The 20,785-nt window shown below is 46.2% G+C and overlaps 1 protein-coding gene across 2 annotated transcripts in view; it reads left to right on the forward strand.

Moving 5' to 3' along the window:
- LOC124622456 (probable 4-coumarate--CoA ligase 1) overlaps positions 1–20,785 on the forward strand; it is a 169,579-nt gene that overhangs the window by 78,719 nt on the left and 70,075 nt on the right. For both annotated transcript variants that reach the window (XM_047148160.1, XM_047148158.1), the window contains exon 3: positions 5,591–5,798. In XM_047148160.1, coding sequence (XP_047004116.1) covers positions 5,591–5,798 — 208 coding nt within the window. The remainder of the gene's footprint in view (positions 1–5,590; positions 5,799–20,785) is intronic.

Below are 20,785 nucleotides of genomic sequence, written 5' to 3' on the forward strand. Positions count from 1 at the left end.
AGGACAATATTATGGAAATGGAAGAGAATGTAGATGAAGACGAAATGGGAGATAAGATACTGCGTGAAGAGTTTGACAGAGCACTGAAACACCTGAGTCGAAACAAGGCCCCGGGAGTAGACAACATTCCATTAGAACTACTGATGGCCTCTGGAAAGCCAGTCATGACAAAACTATACCATCTGGTGAGCACGATGTATGAGACAGGCGAAATACCCTCAGACTTCAAGAAGAATGTAATAATTCCAATCCCAAAGAAAGCAGGTGTTGACAGATGTGAAAATTACCGAACTATCAGTTTAATAAGTCACAGCTGCAAAATGCTAACGCGAATTCTTTACAGACGAATGGAAAAACTGGTAGAAGCCGACCTCGGGGAAGATCAGTTTGGATTCCGTAGAAATGTTGGAACACGTGAGGCAATACTGACCTTACGACTTATCTTAGAAGAAAGATTAAGAAAAGGCAAACCTACGTTTCTAGCATTTGTAGACTTAGAGAAAGCTTTTGACAATGTTAACTGGAATACTCTCTTTCAAATACTGAAGGTGGCAGGGGTAAAATACAGGGAGCGAAAGGCTATTTACAATTTGTACAGAAACCAGATGGCAGTTATAAGAGTCGAGGGGCATGAAAGGGAAGCAGTGGTTACGAAAGGAGTGACACATGGTTGTAGCCTTTCCCCGAAGTTATTCAATCTGTATATTGAGCAAGCAGTAAAGGAAACAAAAGAAAAATTCGGAGTAGGTATTAAAATTCATGGAGAAGAAGTGAAAACTTTGAGGTTCGCCGATGACATTGTAATTCTGTCAGAGACAGCAAAGGACTTGGAAGAGCAGTTGAACGGAATGGACAGTGTCTTGAAAGGAGGATATAAGATGAACATCAACAAAAGCAAAACGAGGATAATGGAATGTAGTCAAATAAAGTGGGGTGATGCTGAGGGAATTAGATTAGGAAATGAGACACTTAGAGTAGTAAAGGAGTTTTGCTATTTAGGGAGTAAAATAACCGATGATGGTCGAAGCAGAGAGGATATAAAATGTAGACTGGCAATGGCAAGGAAAGCGTTTCTCAAGAAGAGAAACTTCTTAACATCGAGTATAGATTTAAGTGTCAGGAAGTCGTTTCTGAAAGTATATGTATGGAGTGTAGCCATGTATGGAAGTGAAACATGTACGTTAACTAGTTTGGACAAGAAGAGAATAGAAGCTTTCGAAATGTGGTGCTACAGAAGAATGCTGAAGATAAGGTGGGTAGATCACGTAACTAATGAGGAGGTATTGAGTAGGATTGGGGAGAAGAGGAGCTTGTGGCACAACTTGGCTAGAAGAAGGGATCGGTTGGTAGGACATGTTTTGAGGCATCAAGGGATCACAAATTTAGCATTGGAGGGCACCGTGGACGGTAAAATTCGTAGAGGGAGACCAAGAGATTTATACACTAAGCAGATTCAGGAGGATGTAGGTTGCAGTAGGTACTGGGAGATGAAGAAGCTTGCACAGGATAGAGTAGCATGGAGAGCTGCATCAAACCAGTCTCAGGACTGAAGACCACAACAACAACAACAAATTCATTACCGCCCTTTTTATTGCTCATGAAAACCACAAATTGCATGTTGTACCACCATACAGCGAGACCTTCAGAGGTGGTGGTCCAGATTGCTGTACACACCTGGTACCTCTAATACCCAGTAGCAAGTGCTCTTGCGTTGATGCATGCCTACATTCGCCGTGGAATATTATCCACAAGTTCATCAAGGCACTGTTGTTCCAGATTGTCATTCCTCAACGGCGATTCAGCGTAGATTCCTCAGAGTGGTTGGTGGGCCACGTCCATGAACAACCCTTTTGTATCCATCCCAGGCATGTTCTATAGGGTTCATGTCTGGAGAACATGCTGGCCACTCTAGTCGAGCGACGTCGTTATCCTGAAGGAAGTCATTCACAAGATGTGCACGATGGGGCTCGAATTGCCGTCCATGAAGACGAGTGCCTCGCCAATATGCTGCCGATATGGTTGCACCATAGGTCGGAGGATGGCATTCACGTATCGTACAGCCGTTACGGCGCCTTCCAGAACCACCAGCGGCGTACGTCGGCCCCACATGATGCCACCCAAAAACAGCAGGTGGAGGTTCACCTTGCTGCACTCTCTAGACAGTGTGTCTAAGGCGTTCGACCTGACCGGGTTGCCTCCAAACAGGTCTCTAACGAAGAAGGCAAATGCAACACTCATCGGTGAAGAGAACGCGATGCCAATCCTGAGCGGTCCATTCGGCATGTTGTTAGGTCCATCTGTACCGCGCTGCATTGTGTCGTGGTTGCAAAAATGGATCTCGCCATGGATGTCGGGAGTGAAGTTGCGCGTCATGCAGCCTGTTGCGCACAGTTTGAGTCGTAACACGAACAGCATTAGTCAAAATTATTAGAGAGAAGGTCAGAGTTGGCCGTAATATTGATGATTTATTGACAGCAAAGTCGATTTTCAATCGCATAGTGATCATCTTCAGTGCTATGGTGTACAAATTAAATTCATAGGCACTGGTGTCAAGTTATTATCAGTAACCTTGGTTACTGATAATAACTTGACACCAGTGCCTATGAATTTAATTTGTACACCATAGTACTGAAGATGATCACTATGCGATTGAAAATCGACTTTGCTGTCAATAAATCATCAATATTACGGCCAACTCTGACCTTCTCTCTAATTTCACGTATATGGTCGTTGTGCACACAGCACTCTATGGAGTCGCCAATCAAATATTCACGTTGTGGCGTTGCTGTCAGGGTTCCTCCGAGCCATAATCCGTAGGTAGCGGTCATCCACTGCAGTAGTAACCCTTGGCGGCCTGAGTGAGGCATGTCATCGACATTTCCTGTCTCTCTGTATCTCCTCCATGTCCGAACAACATCGCTTTGGTTCACTCCGAGACAACTGAACACTTCCCTTGTTGAGAGCCCTTCCTGGCACAAAGTAACAATGCGGACGCGATCGAACCGCGGTGTTGGCCATCTAGGCATGGTTGAATTACAGACAACACGAGCCGTGTATCGCTTTCCTGGTGGAATGACTGGGACTGATCGGATGTCGGGCACCCTCCGTGTAACAGGCGCTGCTCATGCATGTTTGTTTACATGTTTTGGCGGGGTTTAGTAACATCTCTGAACAGCCAAAAGGACTATGTCCGTGATACAATATCCACAGTCAACGTCTTTCATCAGGAGTTCTGGAACCGGGGTGATGCAAAACCTTTTTTGATGTGATGCAGCGTCAAGGGTAACCGCAGCCATGGTCTCCAAGCTGATAGTCCATGTTGCTGCAAACGTGGTCTAACTGTTCGTGCAGATGGCTGCGTGAGCAAGAAACTTTGTGCTCTCGTTACTCTGGAAAATACGTGAATTACATATGTGCCAATAACGCTTTACATAGCAGCATAAATGGCAGGTTTCCTAGACCCTATAGTCTTGTAAGTGGCCAGTCTCCGAAGTATTAACCGATTGGCAGCTGATGTGAGAACACCTTAGTGGCAAGTGACTGACGTTAAGTAGCAACTACACTACTGGCCATTAAAATTGCTATACCAAGAAGTAATGCAGATGATAAACGAGTATTCATTGGACAAATATATTATACTAGAACTGACATGTGATTACGTTTTCAAGCAATTTGGGTGCATAGATCCTGAGAAATCAGTATCCAGAACAACCACCTCTGGCCGTAATAACGGCCTTGATACGTCTGGGCATTGAGCCAAACACAGCTTGGATGGGGTGTACAGGTACAGCTGCCCATGCAGCTTCAACAAGGTACCACGGTTCATCAAGAGTAGTGACTGGCGTATTGTGACGAGCCAGTTGCTCGGCCACCATTGACCGGACGTTTTCAATTGGTGAGAGATCTGGAGAATGTACTCGCCAGGGCAGCAGTCGACCATTTTCTGTATCCAGAAAGGCCCGTACAGGACCTGCAACATAAGGTCGTGCATTATCCTGCTGAAATGTAGGGTTTCGCAGGGATCGAATGAGGGTAGAGCCGCGGGTCGTAACACATCTGAAATGTAACGCCCACTGTTCAAAGTGCCGTCAATGCGAACAAGAGGTGACCGAGACAAGTAACCAATGGCACCCCATACCATCACGCCGTGTGATACGCCAGTGTGGTGATGACGAATACAAGCTTCCAATGTGCGTTCAGCGTGATGTCGCCAAACACGGATGCGACCATCATGATGCTGTAAACAGAACCATCGTTCATCCGAAAAAATGACGTTTCGCCATTCGTGCACCCAGATTCGTCGTTGAGAACACCATCGCAGGCGCTCATGTCTGTGATGCAGCGTCAAGGGTAACCGCAGCCATGGTCTCCAAGCTGATAGTCCATGTTGCTGCAAACGTGGTCTAACTGTTCGTGCAGATGGCTGTTGTTGTTGTGTTGGCAGAAGAGCCAACACCGTGTTACGAGAGAAGGCCGAAATGCACGCCTTTAGCTAACGCAGGCTGGCGTGAGGAGGGAACAACTATACTGACGTGAGGTCTGGAACATGACAAGGAATTAGAATTCAGAAAGCGGACGTAATTAGTTTCACACTTAACTTTAATCCATTAATGATGAACGTCGCACTTGACTGTACATGATTCACAATATTATCTGTTCAGAATACATTCTTGAAGAATATAGCGCCTTGCTAGGTCGTAGCAAATGACGTAACTGAAGGCTATGCTAAACTGTCGTGTCTGCAAATGAGAGCGTAAGTAGTCAATGAACCATCGCTAGCAAAGTCGGCTGTACAGCTGGGGCGAGTGCTAGAGAGTCTACACTAGACCTGCCGTGTGGCGGCGCTCGGTCTGCAATCACTGATAGTGGTGACAAGCGGGTCCGACGTATACTAACGGACCGCGGCCGATTTAAAGGCTACCACCTAGCAAGTGTGGTGTCTGGCGGTGACACCACAGTTGTCTTGCAAACGTCCCCATCTGTTGACTCAGGGATCGAGACATGGTTGCACGATCCGTTACAGCCATGCGGATACGATGCCTGTCATCTAGACTGCTAGTGATACGAGGCCGTTGGGATCCAGCACGGCGTACCGTATTAACCGCTTGAACCCACCGATTCCATATTCTGCTAACAGTCATTGGATCTCAACCAACGCGAGCAGCAATGTCGCGATACGATAAACCGCAATCGCAATAGGCTACAATCCGACGTTTATCAAAGTCGGAAACGTGATGGTACGCATTTCCCCTCCTTACACGAGGCATCACAACAACGTTTCACCAGGCAACGCCGTTCAACTGCTGTTTATGTACGAGAAATCGGTTGGAAACTTTCCTCGAGTCAGCACGTTGTAAATGTCGCTACCGGCGCCAACCTCGTGTGAATGCTCTGAAAAGCTAATCATATGCATATCACAGCATCTTCTCCCTGTCGGTTAAATTTCGCGTCCGTAACACGTCATCTTCGTGGTGCAGCAATTTTAATGGCCAGTAGTGCAATTTCATTGGACGGGTTCTCAGACTGGCTTCCACAGCAGCAGCCGCGTGGAATAATTCTGAAGAAACTGCAGCAGAGTGCGTGCTCGCAGGTGTACCCAGAGGCTGGAGGTGGGGCCCAGGAGTTGAGCGCTCACAGGCTGCTGCAGCGCGCGGCCGCGGAGGACTCGGTGCTGCGAGTCGGCGCCGGCGACATGGTGGTGGCCTGCTGCAGCTGGAGCCCGCACCTCGCGCCGCTGATGCTGGCAACAATCGCGCGCGACGCCATCTTCGTCCCTCTCAACCCGGACCAGCCCACAGGTGAGTTCGCCTCCAGGCGCTAAGCGGAAAACGAGGGAGCTGAGGAGACTCATTAAATAAACGATCTAAAACAGCTTCCATTCATAACCAACAACGAAAGTGTTAGCACCGACGGCAGAAAAGATTTATAACGACAAATTAATAATTGACGGAACTAATTCCCTATGGTACACAAAACATGTCAGAACGTTGTTGCAGGAGCAACGAAAACAGCTTGCCATGTATAAAAGAATGCAAAATCCCCAAGATTGGCGAAGTCTTCCAAAAGTTCAAAATTTGGCGCAAACACCGAAACAGATGCTTTTAGTAGACTCCACAACCAAATTCTGTTTTGAAATCTAGCAGAAAATCAGAGAGATTCTGGTCATATGTGAAATACACCATCGGAACCACAATTTATTCACTTTGCGACAGCGGTCTAAGGCGCTGCAGTCATGGACTGTGTGGCTGGTCCCCGCGGAGGTTCGAGTCCTCCCTCGGGCATGGGTGCGTGTATTTGTCCCTACTTTAATGCAGCTTAAGTAGTGTGTAAGCTTAGCAGTTAAGTCCCATAAGATTTCACACACTTCGCGACAGCAATGGTGATGTTACTGGTGACAGTTTCCCAAAGTAATACACCAAAGAAGACACTGGACTCACATTCGGGAGGACGACGGTTCAATCCCGCGTCCGACCATCCTGATTTAGATTTTCCGTGATTTCCCTAAATCGCTTCAGGCAAATGCCGGGATGGTTCCTTTGAAAGGGCACTGCCGACTTCCTTCCCTAATCCTATAAGATCGATTACCTCGCTGTCTGGTCTCCTCCCCCAAAACAAACCAAACCAACCAAAGAAGACGAAGTAAATATACCTAATTTCGTATCAAGAACAGCTGCTAACAAGAGTAACGTAGAAGTAGAAATCCTCGCTGTAGCAAAGTAGCTTATGTCAGTTAATAAAACGAAGTTCTTCAGTCCAGATTGTATACCAATTAGATGTATTTCAGACTATACCGCTATAGAGTCAGTTACATAGGATCGTGATCTGACTAATCAGTAGAAGAATGTATTTGACAACAAACTAAAACAAATACACTGAAGAGCCAAAACATTATAATCACCGCCCACCGCAAGACTGTATGCTGTCTGGTGGCGCAGAAGGCACGTGACGCGGTAAGCGAAGTACACTACTGGCCATTAAAATTGCCAGAACACGAAGATGACGTGCTACAGACGCGAAATTTAACCGACAGGAAGAAGATTCTGTGATATGCGAATGATTAGCTTTTCAGAGCAATCACACAAGGTTGCCGCCGGTGGCGACACCTACAACGTGCTGACATGAGGAAAGTTTCCAACCAATTTCTCAAATACAAACAGCAGTTAACCGGCGTTGCCTGGTGAAACGTTGTTGTGATGCCTCGTGTAAGGAGGAGAAATGCGTGCCATCACGTTTCTTCCGACTTAGATAAAGGTCGGATTGTAGCCTATCGCGATTGCAGTTTATCGTATCGCGACAGTGCTGCTCGCGTTGGTCGAGATCCAATGACTGTTAGCAGAATATGAAATCGGTGGGTTCAGGAGGGTAATACGGAACGCCGTGCTGGATCCCAACGGCCTCGTATCACTAGCAGTCGAGATGACAGGCATCTTATCCGCATGGCTGTAACGGATAGTGCAGCCACGTCTCGATCCCTGAGTCAACAGATGGGGACGTTTGCAAGACAACAACCATCAGGACGAACAGTTCGACGACGTTTGCAGCAGCATGGACTGTCAGCTCGGAGACCATGGCTGCGGTTACCCTTGACGATGCATCACAGGCAGGAGCGCCTGCGATTGTGTGCTCAACGACGAACCTGGGTGCAAAACGTCATTTTTTTCCGATGAATCCAGGTTCTGTTTACAGCATCATGATGGTCGCATCCGTGTTTGGCGACATCGCGGGGCATGCACATTGGATGCGTGTATTCGTCATCGCCATACTGGCGTATCACCCGGCGTGATGGTACGGGGTGCCATTGGTTACACGTCTCGGTCACTTGTTGTTCGCACTGACGGCACTTTGAACAGTGGACGTTACATTTCAGACGTGTTACGCCCCGTAGCTCTACCATTCATTCGATCCCTGCGAAACCCTACATTTCAGCAGGATAATGCACGACCTTATGTTGCAGGTCCTGTACGGGCCTTTATGGATACAGAAAATGTTCGTCTGCTGCCCTGGCGAGTACATTCTCCAGATCTCTCACCAATTGAAAACGTCTGGTCAATGGTGGCCGAGCAACTGGCTCGTCACAATACGCCAGTCACTACTCTTGATGAACTGTGGTATCGTGTAGAAGCTGCATGGGTAGCTGTACCTGTACACGCCATCCAAACTCTGTTTGACTCAATGCCCAGGCGTATCAAGGCCGTTATTATGGCCAGAGGTGGTTGTTCTAGGTACTGATTTCACAGGATCTATGCACCCAAATTGCTTGAAAATGTAATCACATGTCTGTTCTAGTATAATATATTTGTCCAATGAATACCCGTTTATCATCTGCATTTCTTCTTGGTGTAGCAATTTTAATGGAGTAGTGTATATGAGCGGAGCAGAGACGCATAGGGAATCATTCTAGCAACGATAAGCAGTGCAAATGTGGAAATCCGCCGGCTTAAGCGACTTTGGTAAAATACAGATCGTTGTGAGCAGTGTCTGGTAGCGAGGATATCGGAAACGGCGGAGCTGGTCGGCTGTTTGCGTGCCACCATAGTGAAAATCCATGGAAAGCTGTTGTTGAATGCTGATACCGCCCGCCCGGCTAGCCGCGCGGTCTAACGCGCTGCTTTCTGAGCAGGAAAGCGTGCCGGTCCCCTGCACGAATCCGCCCGGCGGGTTTGTGCCGAGACTCGGTGGTCCGGCCAGCCTGTGGATGGTTTCTAGGTGGTTTTCCATCTGTCTCGGCGAATGCGGGCTGGTTCCCCTTATTCCGCCTCAGTTACACTATGCCCTATGCACTCTACCACGCAAACATCTGCGGTTACACTCGTCTGCTATGAGACGTTCCGGCGGTTGGGGGGGAGGGGGGGGGGGAGGGTCCACTGGGGACCGAACCACATAATAACCCTGGGTTCAGTATGGGGCAGCGGTGGGGTGGGTGTACTGCTGTGGCCTGTTGTAGGGTTTTTGACCACTGAGGCTATGGCGGGACGAAGCCTCTCCATCGTTTCTGGGTCCTCGGTCCCATACACACACAATGCTGATACTACGAGTAGGCGACAAGAAGTTTTATTTCCATACCTCATCACAGAAGGTAGGGATCGAAGGTTTGCCCGCTGTCTAGGATAGGCGGCGATCTGTGGCAGATCTGGTGACAGAGTACAGTACTGGCACAGACCCAAGCGTTTAGGAGCACACCGTTCAGTGCACAGAGTTGAACATTGTGATCCGCTTCAGAGGACACCTGCGTGTTCCCATGTTGACACAGCAACATTGTCAGTTATGATTAAAGTGGGCACGGGATCGTCGGGACTGTACCGCGGATCAATGGAATCGTGTCTCCTGGTCAGATGACTTACGTTTATTGTTAAAGCAGCTCTACGGTCGTGTCCAGAACGGACCCAGGCCGGTGGGAGCAAAGGTATGTCCCGAATGCTGCCCATAACGTAATACTGCTCCTACGGCCTGCATTTATGGGCGACATTAACCTGGGCTTCCATGGGACTTTGGGACTTGCGGTGGTAAATGAAGGCAACACGACAGCTGTGAACTACGCGAACATTATGGGGGGCCACCTGTAATCCTTTGTGCTTGATGTCTTCCTCAACAGCGATGGCATCTTCCAGCACTACAACTGTCCGTGTCATAAGCCAGAATCGTGCTGCAATGGTTTGAGGACCATGTGAACTCAAGTTACCTCTTGGCCATCAAATTTTCTCTATCCGAATCCGATGAAACCCAACTGGGGCGCTATCGGGTGCCAGCTCCGTGCCCACAAACCAACCGCTCGTATATCACGGAAAGTGTGTGACCTGTGTGTACGCACCTGGTGCCACAAAACCTCTGAAAACGATCAAGTACTTGTTGAATCAATGGCACGTAGAATCACTGCTGAACTGCGTTCCAGAAGTGGACCAACACGCTTTTAAATAGGTGGTCATAATGCTTTGGCCCATCAGTGTACACACATCTTATATGAACAAGAGACAAATGAAATTACAAAATACGTACAGTCACCCACAGCGTCGACAATCAGTTGACATCTCCGATGCATGATTGAAACTGCCGCGCGGGATTAGCCGAGCAGTCTAGGGCGCTGCAGCCATGGACTATGCGGCTGGTCCTGGCGGAGGTTCGAGTTCTCCCTCGGGCATGGGTGTGTGTGTTTGTTCTTAGGATAATTTAGGTTAAGTAGTGAGTAAGCTTAGGGACTGATGACCTTAGCAGTTAAGTCCCATAAGATTTCACATACATGATTGAAATCAGGTTTTCCGTATATTCACGTGGAAGAGACCTCAGCACTTAATAATCATACACAACGGCTCGCTCGAAGAAAGATCCGTACCTAAATATTGGAAAGTTGCACAGCTCATAATAATATTCAAGAAAGGGAATAGGGGTAATCCTACGAATTATAGATCCATATTATTGATGCCGATTTGCAGGAGGATTTTGCAACGTATATTGTGCTCGAACATTGTGATTTTGCTCGAGGAAATCGATCTGTTGACACAGTCAGCATGGATTCAGAAAACACATCAGGATTTTATCAGTCCAGATAACGAAAGGGGCATAAATTAAATCCCTAATAATCACTATTTCAGTAGCAAATAAGCCCTGAGATCTAGTATCTGACTGTGTGCGACTAGAGAAGAGATATCGCACCTACGCATGGCTGATAAAATTGCAGCTTCCAGTGGAATTTCTAACTTTTCCAAAGAATAAATTGTCTGTCACTTTCACGTAGATATTGCTCAGATTAAAAAAATTAACGTTCAGGGACAAACTGTAATAAAGCATCGCTTCAAATAATAAACATCAATGATCACCAAGCCCGCAGCTCCTGGCTTAGTGGCTAGCGTTGCTGCCTCTGGTTCAGGGGGTCCCGGGTTCGATTCCCGGCCGGGTTGGGTGTTTGTGTCGTCCTCATCATTTCATCATCGTCGTCATTTGTGACAGTGGCTAGAGTGGACTACGAAAAAATTGGACTGTGCTACAATTGGGACTTTGTACGGGCTCTGATGGCCGCGCAATTGAGCGCCCCACGAACGAATCATCGTCATCAACGATCACCAACTACAAGTCAGAAGAATGCAATTATGTCACAAATCTTCATACGTTATGGTTCAATACACATATACAGTGGCTGTGCCGTGCACTTCTTAGTTACTTAATGTTTTGAGTTCAAGGACCACCTGGATTCGGCGATTAATCATCTGAATCACGTTTTCCGAAACAATGGCTATGAGCTTAGAGACACAGAATAAGCCCTCTACAAGAAATAAAAACTCGAATATGTTGAACAAGCCCCTGACGGTGTACCTACTGTGCTCATAACTTACTATGGCGCTACGTCTAGCAAAATAGTCAAGCTTCTGGGAAGAAGAGGCCTTATTTTCCGACCACCCAAGAAAGTAATAGAGATGTTGTGCCAGGCTAAGAACAGTGTCGCTCCTTGCAAGTAAGGAATCAATTACAGCAGTCATTACCGCCGCCATGCAGGCACACTGAAACGAGAAATCAGTCGTAGCTGAGCACAGTCTCACAAATGAACAGAGAATAATGTTTGACGATACTAAATTCTTGTGCGACGCTTCTCAATATTGGAACTGATTTGTTAAACGAGCAGTAGGGATTAATGTGCAAGAGTGACTTCAACAAGGATAACGGCTATAATCTTAATGGCGCGTGGTTGCGAGTTCTCGACGCTGAGGAAAACAGGGAACTATTCTGAATTGTTTACATCTACTTGACTACGCTACAATTCACAATTAAGTGCCTAGCAGAGGGGTCATTCGAACCACCTTCAATTCCTTCTCTACCGTCTGTCTGTCAAACAGCGCGAGGGAAAAAGAACACTTCAATGTTTCCGTGCGAGCTCTGGTTTCTCCTATTTTATTCCAGTGGTCATTTCTCCCTATGTACCTGGGCACCAACAATATACTTTTGTGCCACAACGAAAAACGCCTTTGTTTTAATTACTGCTATACCAACTCCCGCATCATATCCGTAACACTTTCTCCCTTACTTCGCGGTAATGCAAAACGATCTGCCCTTCTCTGCACATTCTCGATGCTCCCCGTCACGCCTACCTGAGACAGATTCCACAACACGTAACAAAACTTCACAAGAGGACGGCGTGTAACTATAGCGTAGGTAGGAAAACCATGTTTAGTAACTCTGCATTAGTAGTAGTCTTCAGTAACATCACCACTGTTAACGCGTGTGAATGTATTGATTGCCTATCCATTGATGTCCATATACAACCACACTCTCTTTGGATGTTCGGCCACATTTATAGACAGAGTTTCCTTGTGAAACCTATTAAAAGCATCCCGCGCTCAATTCAGAGATTTAGTAAAACATCAACAACCATGGGAATTTTGTGTTCTTTTAAATTTGGCACGCTTTCTTAATTCCTTCTGCACCAACGTTCTGACCAGTTTTCTGTACCATGCGGGATCAGTTCCACCTCTTCCTAATTTATTGGATATAAATATTTCAGTTCTTGTCGAGACTATTTTTTTGAATTAAAGTCACACCCGGTCTATGCTTGTTTAGTCAGTTCGAAAGGAATGGAGACCGGTGCAAATGGCTCTGAGCACTATGGGACTCAACTGCTGAGGTCATTAGTCCCCTAGAACTTAGAACTAATTAAACCTAACTAACCTAAGGACATCACAAACATCCATGCCCGAGGCAGGATTCGAACCTGCGACCGTAGCGGTCTTGCGGTTCTAGACTGCAGCGCCTTTAACCGCACGGCCACTTCGGCCGGCGAATGGAGACTGTTTCTTTTATAAATACGTATATTTCCTGTTTATTTTTGGAGCCTTTGGGTGTTAAGAGTATTCAATCTTGGTTTAACAACCTAGCGGCTTCTGATCCCTGTCATGATACACTCTATTTGTTGCTAAGTGACCAAGTATGTTTTCCCAACCACTTCGAATATGCTCCTGAACCAACTGCTCAAAATAATTATCGTAGAAATCAGTGTATATCATTTCGGATGATATTTTATGCCTCTACCTGATCTGACCATGCATTTTCGCAAAAGCTTCGAGGCTGGATTGAAGTCACCACCGCCTGTAGCGGTATGAGTGCATATATTTCACTGGGCGATTCACATGAGGTGTTACTCAATTTGCATCTTGGAAAAGTGGTTTCCACACAGCTGCGCTCGTCCAAAGCTGAAATGACATGCTGTACAAGTAGGTCTGTAATGGACAGACTTCACGTTACATCTGACAAGCTCTCTGGGTGTGAAGAACGGATCTAGTACAAAGGTGCTTATGAATCCACACCATAGTGTCACATACGGCGGTTGCAATCGATCTGCCGGCACAACACGCGGCTTAACGGTACCCCAAATTCGGCAGTTCTGTGTATTCACTGCACCCTGTAATGTAAAATGTGCATCGTCACTCCATATAATATATTTTGCCACATGTTATCAACTTCGGTCCATGCCAGAAGCCGAGCCGGCCGGGGTGGTCGAGCGGTTCTAGGCGCTTCAGTCTGGAACCGCGTGACCGCTACGGTCGCAGGTTCGAATCCTGCCTCGGGTATGGGTGTGTGTGATGTCTTTAGGTTAGTTAGGTTTAAGTAGATCTAAGTTCTAGGGGACTGATGACCTCAGAAGTTAAGTCCCATAGTGCTCAGAGCCATTTTTGAACCAGAAGCCGAAGAGCAAATTAAGGACATTGACAGGTACCAGTGTAAAACAGAGCGCGAAACTTTCCGTACTATAGACTATTCTCGTAACACTGCATGAGCACTAGCACTATATTGGATATGTGCTGTATGGTCAATTCCAGTAACAGTGATCTCGTCAATAACTTCTTTCGGCACAGGACGCCTCCGCCTTCCAGGTACCACACCAAGCTCATCAGAGTTTTCGAGTGTCATTACCATCTTCCTTAAACCATTTAATGATATCGGGCATCTCCTCAGACCTTGCAGTCAGCGACTGTCTCTCGATTCAGTGCTGTAATTGCTGCCGTTCACATGAAACAGCTTTACTAACATGCTTCTCAATAGCCGTACTGTTCACTCAGGTTATGATTTGTCAAACGATAGCATGCATGTCATACTGTCATACAAACAGCGTAGAGCGCCAGAGTTTCACCTGCTGGCCTCAACTGGAACTATTTTTTCCAGCACACATCGGTACCGCATAAAGCATTAGCATATGTACCAAGTTATGTTGCAGTATGATAATTACAGCCCACAATGGACGGCCGTTAATAGCTACTATTTAATTATTACCGCCCAGTACTATCTCCACCAGTTTCACTGCGAGGTAAATTAAGAACAACATCCTTTGTGAATACTGTCAGAGCCTTTGTAAAAATTTCGGTTGAAGGTATCTCCAGTCTTAGTCAGGTTTCAGATCTATCACGACTTGAGCTTCAGTGCTTTCTACTAGCGCTTGGAACTCAGTTTTTTTTACCAACACAGTTGCAGTTTGTAACTATAATACCGATTTTTGCTATGTCTATCCTCCTCCTGTTTTTGTCCTGCACACTTTTAGACAGACAACCTTGTTGCAATTTCCCAATACCCACTAAACTAAGAATTTAGGAGGCACCAGTACAGACTTGAACACAATATCGGGAAACATAATGATGACGTGTGCCGACTAATCACAAGCTATCTAAGAACTGTAGAATGTCTCCATAATAACAGCCATGGTAGTAAACTTTTCCTGACGATAACGATGGGGGATCTTGTCAGAAGCTTGAAATTTTACCCAAATTTGATACGGCAGGTAAGGTCGATCATGTTATACACAAATGTCGCTAGATATCACTCTCACATACCATAGAGATGTAAAGCAATATATCTTCAGAAATAAACACATACATCATCTGATTTGTAGTATCTAGACCCCAATATGTAGAGTGGAAATAATCGTTAGAAGTCACACAGCTTTAGCCAGTTTTCAGTACCTACAACGATTTGAGCTTGAGTGCTTTCTAGGAGCGCTTGGAGTTCCTTCCTTGAGTCAGAAATGCTTCTGTCCACAAAACAGCTCGGATTCAGAAAGCATCGCCTGCCCTTTTCTCATGCGATATCCTACAAAGCATGGATGGAGGGTAACAGACGGATTCCATATTCCTAGATTTCCGGAAAGGATTTCGCATGGTGTCACACTGCAGACTATTGATGGAGATCCGAGCTTACGGTCTAGGTTCACAGACACATGAATGGCTTCAAGACTTTGTTAGTAATAGAGCCCAGTACGTTGTCGTCAACAGGGAGTGTTCTTCATAGTCATGGCTATGGTGAAGAGTGTTGCAGGACTGCTGTTATTCTCTGTATACATAAATTGTCTGGCGGACAGGGTGAGCAGCACAATGTTGTGTTGTGCTGGATGACATGTTCGTCGAGCGACTGTAGGAGGATAAAAGATGATTAAGACAAAATTTCTAGTTGGCTTTGTGAATGACAGCTTGCTCTAAATGTAGAAAAAAGTAAGTCAATGCGAATGAGTAGGAAAAACAATCCTGTCACTTTCGAATATAGCGTTAGTATGGTGCAGCTTGACAAACTGACGTCTACTAAATACACTACTGGCCATTAAAATTGCTACACCACGAAGATGACGTGCTACAGACGCGAAATTTAACCGACAGGAAGGAGATGCTGTGATATGCAAATGATTAGCTTTTCAGAGCATTTACACAAGGTTGGCACCGGTGGCGATACCTACAACGTGCTGTCATGAGGAAAGTTTTGAACCGATTTCTCATATACAAACAGCAGTTGACCGGCGTTGCTAGTGAAACGTTGTTGTGATGCCTCGTGTAAGGAGGAGAAATGCGTACCATTACGTTTCCGGCTTTGATAAAGGTCGGATTGTAGCCTATCGCGATTGCAGTTTATCGTATCGCGACAGTGCTGCTCGCGTTGGTCGAGATCCAATGACTGTTAGCATAATTTGGAGTCGGTGGGTTCAGGTGGGTAATATGGAACGCCGTGCTGGATCCCAACGGCCTCGTATCACTAGCAGTCGAGATCACAGACATCTTATCCGCATGGCTGTAACGGATCGTGCAGCCACGTCTCAATCCCTGAGTCAACAGATGGGGACGTTTGGAAGACAACAACCATCTGCACGAACAGTTCACGACGTTTGCAGCAACATCCACTATCAGCTTGGAGACCATGGCTGCGTTTACCCTTGACGCTGCATCACAGACAGGAGCGCCTGCGATGGTGTTCTCAACAACGAACCTGGGTGCACGAATGGTAAACCGTCATTTTTTCTGATGAATCCAGGTTCTATGTACAGCATCATGATAGTCGCAACAGAGTTTGGCGGCATCGCGGTGAACGCACATTGGAAGCGTGTATTCGTCATCGCCATACTGACGTATCACCCGGCGTGATGGTATGGGGTGCCACTAGTTACACGTCTCGGTCACCTCTTGTTTGCATTGACGGCACTTTGATGTGTTACGACCCGTGGCTCTACCCTTCATTCGATCCCTGCGAAACCCTACATTTCAGCAGGATAATGCACGACCGCATGTTGCAGGTCCTGTACGGGCCTTTCTGGATACAGAAAATATTCGACTGCTGCCCTGGCCAGCACATTCTCAAGATCTCTCACCAATTGAAAACGCCTGGTCAATGGTAGCCGAGCAACTGGCTCGTCACAATACGCCAGTCACTATTCTTGATGAACTGTGGTAACGTGTTGAAGCTGCATGAGCAGCTGTACCTGCACACGCCATCCAAGCTCTGTTTGACTCAATGCCCAGGCGTATCAAGGCCATTATTATGGCTAGAGGTGGTTGTTCTGGGTACTGATTTCTCAGGATCTATGCACCCAAATTGCGTGAAAATGTAATCACACGTTAGTTCTAGTATAATATATTTGTGAAATGAATACCCGTTTATCATCTGCATTTCTTCTTGGTGTAGCAATTTTAATGGCCAGTAGTGTATTTAGGCGACTTTGCTAAATTTTGAGAATTATTGAACAGCTCATCCATAGAGGGATGGGGTATAGTATGCTAGTAGACCCATTCTTGAGCTCTGTTAGAGTGTTTCCGATCCTCAGCAGATCTGCTTAAAGGAAGACATCGAAGCAATTCAGAGGCGTGCTGCTAGATTTGTTACTGGTAGGTTCGATCAGCAGCAAATATTACGGAGATGCTACATGATAGAAATGGGAATGCCTGGAGGGAAGACTATTGCGGAAATTCAAATAAGCTACACATGAGGCCAACTGCAAAATCATACTACTGCCGCCAACGTGTATTTCCCGTAAGAAGCACGAAGATAAGCTGCGAGGAATTAGGGATCGTATGGCGGCTTGTAGACAGTCATTCTTCCCTGGTTCTATTTGCGAGTGGAACAGGAAAGGAAATGACTAGTATGGTACAAGATACCCTCTACCATGCACAGTACGGTGGTTTGCCGAGTATGTATGTAGATGTAGGCAAATCGGTCAGTATAAAAGGAGGCGAGGAGTATTGTGTTGTCATGAAGGTTCAGAAACAGCATAAAGGAACGGTCACGAAAGCTCAGTGACTTCGAACGTGGGTAGTCACTGGACGTAACCCAAGTAACAAATCTATCAGAGGCATTTCAACCGTTGTAAAGTTGCCAAAGTCGATTGTCGGTTATGCGACTGTGAAATAGAAACCAAGACACCGCAGACTCCTGTACTGACACAGGCCGAGCAACATTAGCTCTAAAAAATAGCTTGAAATCAACGAAAGGAACCTCTCGTGAGTTCAAAATTGCTACCAGCAGTCCTACTAGCACGACTACTGGGCGAAGGGAGTTAACAGGAATGGGGTACAGTGGTTAAGCAGCTCCGCATGAGACACACATTTTTGTAATCTGTGTTAATCGACGCTTGAGGTGGTGTAAAGACGAACGCCACTGCACAGTGGGTAACTGGAAACAAATAATTTGGAGTGGTAAATCACGCTAGTCCCTTTGGCAATCCAATGTGAAGGTTTGGGTTTGGCTAACCCGAGGAGGACGTAACGGTGTTGGAAGCAGTGAAGTATGGAGGTGGTGGAGTTATGGTACGGGAGTGTTTTTCGTGGCTAGAATGTGGCCACCTACTGCGCTTGAGGAAATGCTAAATCCGGAAGAATATGAACACATTCTAATGCATTGTGTGCTGCGTACAGTAGAGGAACAGTTCGGTGACGAACACTGTATCAGCATGGAATGCACCATGTCATAAAGCAGCATCTGTGAGGCAACGGTTTGCGAAGAATAAATTCTTGAAATGATCTGGCCTGCCAAAAGCCTCGACCTGAACCCAGTGGAACACTTTTGGGACGAGTTACAACGTCGACTTCGCTCTGGACACTAGTTTTCAACCTCACCACCTTCTCTGGTTTTGGGTCTTGAGGAAGAATGACCTGCCAGTGATTCATATACGTCATGGAATGTGTCCCTGCAGAGTTCAAACCGTCATAAGAACGAAAGATGGACACACACAATATTAATTTCCAATAACATGTGTCCAGATAGTAAAGGAAGTATCGAAATGGGCTTTGAAAACCCGTATCGATTTATTCATTTATCCTGCAGGCATTGTTTTGGAGTCAGTTAATAGGAAATCACTTTAAGCTTTTTACCGCATACCTAAACAGGTTAAAAGTGACTTCCATTGATTATGTGGCACACAGCCCACCTGAACTCGTGTTCTTGCCAAACTTGATGCAACATGTCAGACGTGACTTGCTCAATTGCGAGGTAGATTCTAATTCTGAGTGCTGATAGAGCAGCTAGTGAGGGTGGAACAAAAAAGGTGTCCAGAATGAGATTTTCACTCTGCAGCGGAGTGTGCGCTGCTATGAAACTTCCTGGCAGTTTAAAACTGTGTGCCCGACCGAGACTCGAACTCGGGACCTTTGCCTTTCGCGGGCAAGTGCTCTACCAGCTGAGCTACCGAAGCACGACTCACGCCCGGTACTCACAGCTTTACTTCTGCCAGAACCTCGTCTCCTACCTTCCAAACTTTACAGAAGCTCTCCTGCGAACCTAGCACTTGCTAGGTAGAGCACTTGCCCGCGAAAGGAAAAGGTCCCGAGTTCGATTCTCGGTCCGGCACACAGTTTTAATCTGCCAGGAAGTTTCATATCAGCGCACACTCCGCTGCAGAGTGAAAATCTCATTCTGGAAACATCCCCCAGGCTGTGGCTAACCCATGTCTCCGCAATATCCTTTCTTTCAGGAGTGCTAGTTCTGCTAGGTTCGCAGGAGAGCTTCTGTAAAGTTTGGAAGGTAGGAGACGAGGTACTGGCAGAAGTAAAGCTGTGAGTACCGGGCGTCAGTCGTGCTTCGGTGGCTCAGTTGATAGAGCACTTGCCCGCGAATGGCAAAGGTCCCGAGTTCGAGTCTCGGTCGGGCACACAGTTTTAATCTGCCAGGAAGTTTCAAAAAAGATGTCCTTAATGATGCCTCAAAAGAAAAAGTCAAGAAATGTCACATCCACTGCCCGTGGGGACATGCAATTGTTGCAACTCGTCCCATTCACATACATGGAAAGCAAACATATAGGGAATCTCGGACTTCTTAACAGACAAAATTGGATCTATTTTGCTGTAAGATGACACAGAGTCTGTAAGTCAACTTAATAAATTTGCATAAAAATTCAAAGTTGCAAAGTCTTCCTTTTTTCTCCTAACTTCTTCATCTCAGGGTAGCACTTGCAACCTACATCCTCAATTATTTCCTGGGTGTATTCTAGTCTCTGTTTTCCTCAACAGTTTTTGCCTTCCACATCTCCCTCTTCTACAATGGATGTCATTCCCTGATGTCTTAACAGACGTCATATCCTCCTGTCCTTTCTAGTTGCCAGTGTATTCCACATACTCCTTTCCCCTCCCATTCTGTGCAGAAATTTCTCATTCCTCACCTTATCAGTCCACCTAATATTCAACATTCGTCTGTAGCACCACATCTCAAATGCTTCGATTGTCTTCTGCTCCAGTTTTCCCACAGTCAGTGTTTCACTACCATACAATGCTGTACTCCAAACTTACATTCTCAGAAATTTCTTCCTCAAATTGAGGCCTATCTTCGATACTAGTACATTTATCTTGCTCAGGAATGCCCTTTTTGCCAGTCCTAGTTTGTTTATCCCCTCCATGAACCATGGACCTTGCCGTTGGTGGGGAGGCTTGCGTGCCTCAACGATACAGATAGCCGTACCGTAGGTGCAACCACAACGGAGGGGTATCTGTTGAGAGGCCAGACAAACGTGTGGTTCCTGAAGAGAGGCAGCAGCCTTTTCAGTAGTTGCAGGAGCAACAGTCTGGATGATTGACTGCTCTGGCCCTGTAGCACTAGCCAAAACGGCCTTGCTGTTGTGGTACTGCGAACGGCTGAAAGCAAGGGGAAACTACAGCCGTATTTTTTTCCCGGCGGCATGCATCTTTACTGTATGATTTAATGACGATGGCGTCCTCTTGGGTAAAATATTCCGAAGGTAAAATAGTCCCCCATTCGGATCTCCGGGCGGGGACCACTCAAGAGGACGTCGTTATCAGGAGAAAGAAAACAGGTGTTCTACGGATCGGAGCGTGGAATGTCAGATCCCTCAATCGGGCAGGTAGGTTAGAAAATTTAAAAAGGGAAATGGATAGGTTAAAGTTAGATATAGTGGGAGTTAGTGAAGTTCGGTGGCAGGAGAAAGAAGACTTTTGGTCAGGTGAATACAGGGTTTTAAATACAAATCAAATAGGGGTAATGCAGGAGTAGGTTTAATAATGAATAAAAAAAATAGGAGTGCGGGTAATCTACTACAAACAGCATAGTGAAC

The sequence above is a fragment of the Schistocerca americana genome, chromosome 7 (genome assembly GCF_021461395.2).
Source record: "Schistocerca americana isolate TAMUIC-IGC-003095 chromosome 7, iqSchAmer2.1, whole genome shotgun sequence".
Lineage (NCBI taxonomy): Eukaryota > Metazoa > Arthropoda > Insecta > Orthoptera > Acrididae > Schistocerca > Schistocerca americana.